The following is a 2,019-nucleotide window of genomic DNA, read 5'->3' as shown; positions in this document are numbered from 1 at the left end:
CTGTAAACAGCCACAAGAGGGTCGCGACCTTGGTGTCAGCATTCTTGCAAGTCCGAAGGGGTTTAAAAGGGTTGCTTGAGAACCTGCACGTGGTGCAGTGAGACTCTTTGATGCTCCTGTGATGCGACTTTCGCGATTGAGCGAACCCCCGCCCTAGATTTTCAGCCTCTCTGGGGGTTTGGGAGCCCGAATTCTCGGATCCATCGTGGACAATGCCGTTTGGAAATCCAGGACCAGCGGCCATCCTTGTGCGTTCAACCCACAGCTCATCTCGACTCTCTTAACCTTCGCTCCAGGCTTCACAATGGACCCTCATCGTGGTCGCCACGGCCGTCATCGCCGCCCGAATATACCTACGACTCAAAATCCAGAACCGCCGAATGCTGAATAGCGATATCATCATGTGCACGGCGTGGGTTTTTGCAATCATCACCGCAGCATTCGGGCCCGTCTTTGCGAGTAAGGGCGCCCTCGACCCGGACGTGCATACATCGCTGGAGGGATACAAGGGTGGCGTGGAGGACCTACAGCTAGTACTACAAGTGAGAGCATCTGGAGAGGGGCAGCAAGAATCACGACTGACGACTCCAGTTGTTTTTTGCCGTCAATTTTCCCTTCTACACCACATTCTACCTCTGCAAGGCCGCCCTTCTCGCCGTTTACCTGCAGGTATTTCCCGAGTTCATGGTCAAGAGAAGGATATTTTTATGGGTGACGATTGTCTTTGTGGTCATCGCCTACATCGTCACCATCACCTTAATATTCACCATATGTCTGCCTCTGGAACGGAACTGGTGAGTTGGCCCTGCGTCTTGGAACGAGCGACATGTCTGATTGTTCGTAATAGGGAACTTAGCGTGCAAAAATCGTGCCCGGGCTCGTCTTATGCCATTCTCTTCCAGGTCGGCTGGGGATTGCACTTCCTGGGGGATCTTCTCGGTGAGTATTCTGATCCTGAATGACTACGCCCGCTAATATCCCAGTCTTCATTCTGCCGTGGCTGATTGTCCCTGCATTAAACGTCAAGAGGGCACTCAGACTAGGTATCTACTTTACGTTTCTTCTCGGAACCATCAACATTGCTGTGTGCCTGGTGCGCTTCATTGCGATCCAGCAGGCGGGCGAAGATTACTCCATCTCGCTCAGCACCATTAGTACGTTCTCACAGCGTAGCCCGCCCGCGCCGATTCTAATCCTTTGCAGTCCTTTGGAGCTCTCTCGACGTCAACGTCGGTCTCGTCATCGCTTGCCTCCCCTCTCTCCGACCATACTTTGGCTCTCGAGGAAGTTCAGGATATCCGACCGAAAACACACAAACCAAATCAACAGCAGGAAGACAGTCGGAGATCGGCGTCAAGATGCACGAGCCCCGACCTATGGGACATTTTGAAGATGCGCCAATGTCAGCAGGCCCGAGCCTGCGCGATCCTTCTCTTACGTACACGGAGGAGATCTGGGATGAGGGAAAGAGGGATAACGCGAGTGATGTCGAGTTGATACAGATGCATTTACCACCACGGTGACAGCAACAATTACTTAGAAACATAATAATACATATTTCCAGCCAAAGCACGACGGCTGAGCTAGATTTCAACATTCAATCATTCCCTCATCCATCTCGTTGTGACATTGAGTGCGTTGGTTACAAAATCGTTGAAGGCCTTCATGTCGTGATCACTAATCGGACGCCGCCACTCGGCGCCCACGAGTGCCAAAAGACCAATGCAAGGGCAACACAAGCTAACCCAAGCCATAATAGAGAGCTTCGTTTACCGCATCTCACTTTCGTATTTCGCATCCGAGCTCGCCTCCGATCCCCGTCGCACAAAGACTGCCGCTATAAGCGAGACACGTCCACGCCTCTCCCCGTATACCGACAAATCAGATGGGGCGTCGAAATCCTCAAAGCTGCCCTGAGCCGAACGGCGCTTGGGCTAACTCGCAAAGGGCAATTGGCGCGCACGACTCCGCGTTGTGGAATGGAGGGAAAGCCGTGTAAGCCGTTGAGTGGATATAAGG

General features: G+C 52.7%; 1 protein-coding gene across 1 annotated transcript; it reads left to right on the top strand.

The window, feature by feature from the left end:
- Nucleotides 1–212: 212 nt before the first annotated feature.
- NCS57_00467600 (uncharacterized protein) lies at nucleotides 213–1,523 on the top strand (the record flags this gene model as incomplete). Its single annotated transcript, XM_053054630.1, has 6 exons — nucleotides 213–248; nucleotides 297–542; nucleotides 592–794; nucleotides 848–939; nucleotides 984–1,154; nucleotides 1,204–1,523. The coding sequence occupies 6 exons, from the start codon at nucleotides 213–215 to the stop codon at nucleotides 1,521–1,523; spliced, it is 1,068 nt and encodes a 355-aa protein (XP_052916790.1).
- Between the last annotated feature and the right edge of the window lie 496 nt (nucleotides 1,524–2,019).

This window comes from Fusarium keratoplasticum, chromosome 3 (assembly GCF_025433545.1).
Source record: "Fusarium keratoplasticum isolate Fu6.1 chromosome 3, whole genome shotgun sequence".
Lineage (NCBI taxonomy): Eukaryota > Fungi > Ascomycota > Sordariomycetes > Hypocreales > Nectriaceae > Fusarium > Fusarium keratoplasticum.
Note: the sequence above shows the minus strand (reverse complement) of the source record. Positions and strands in the feature narration are given on the sequence as shown.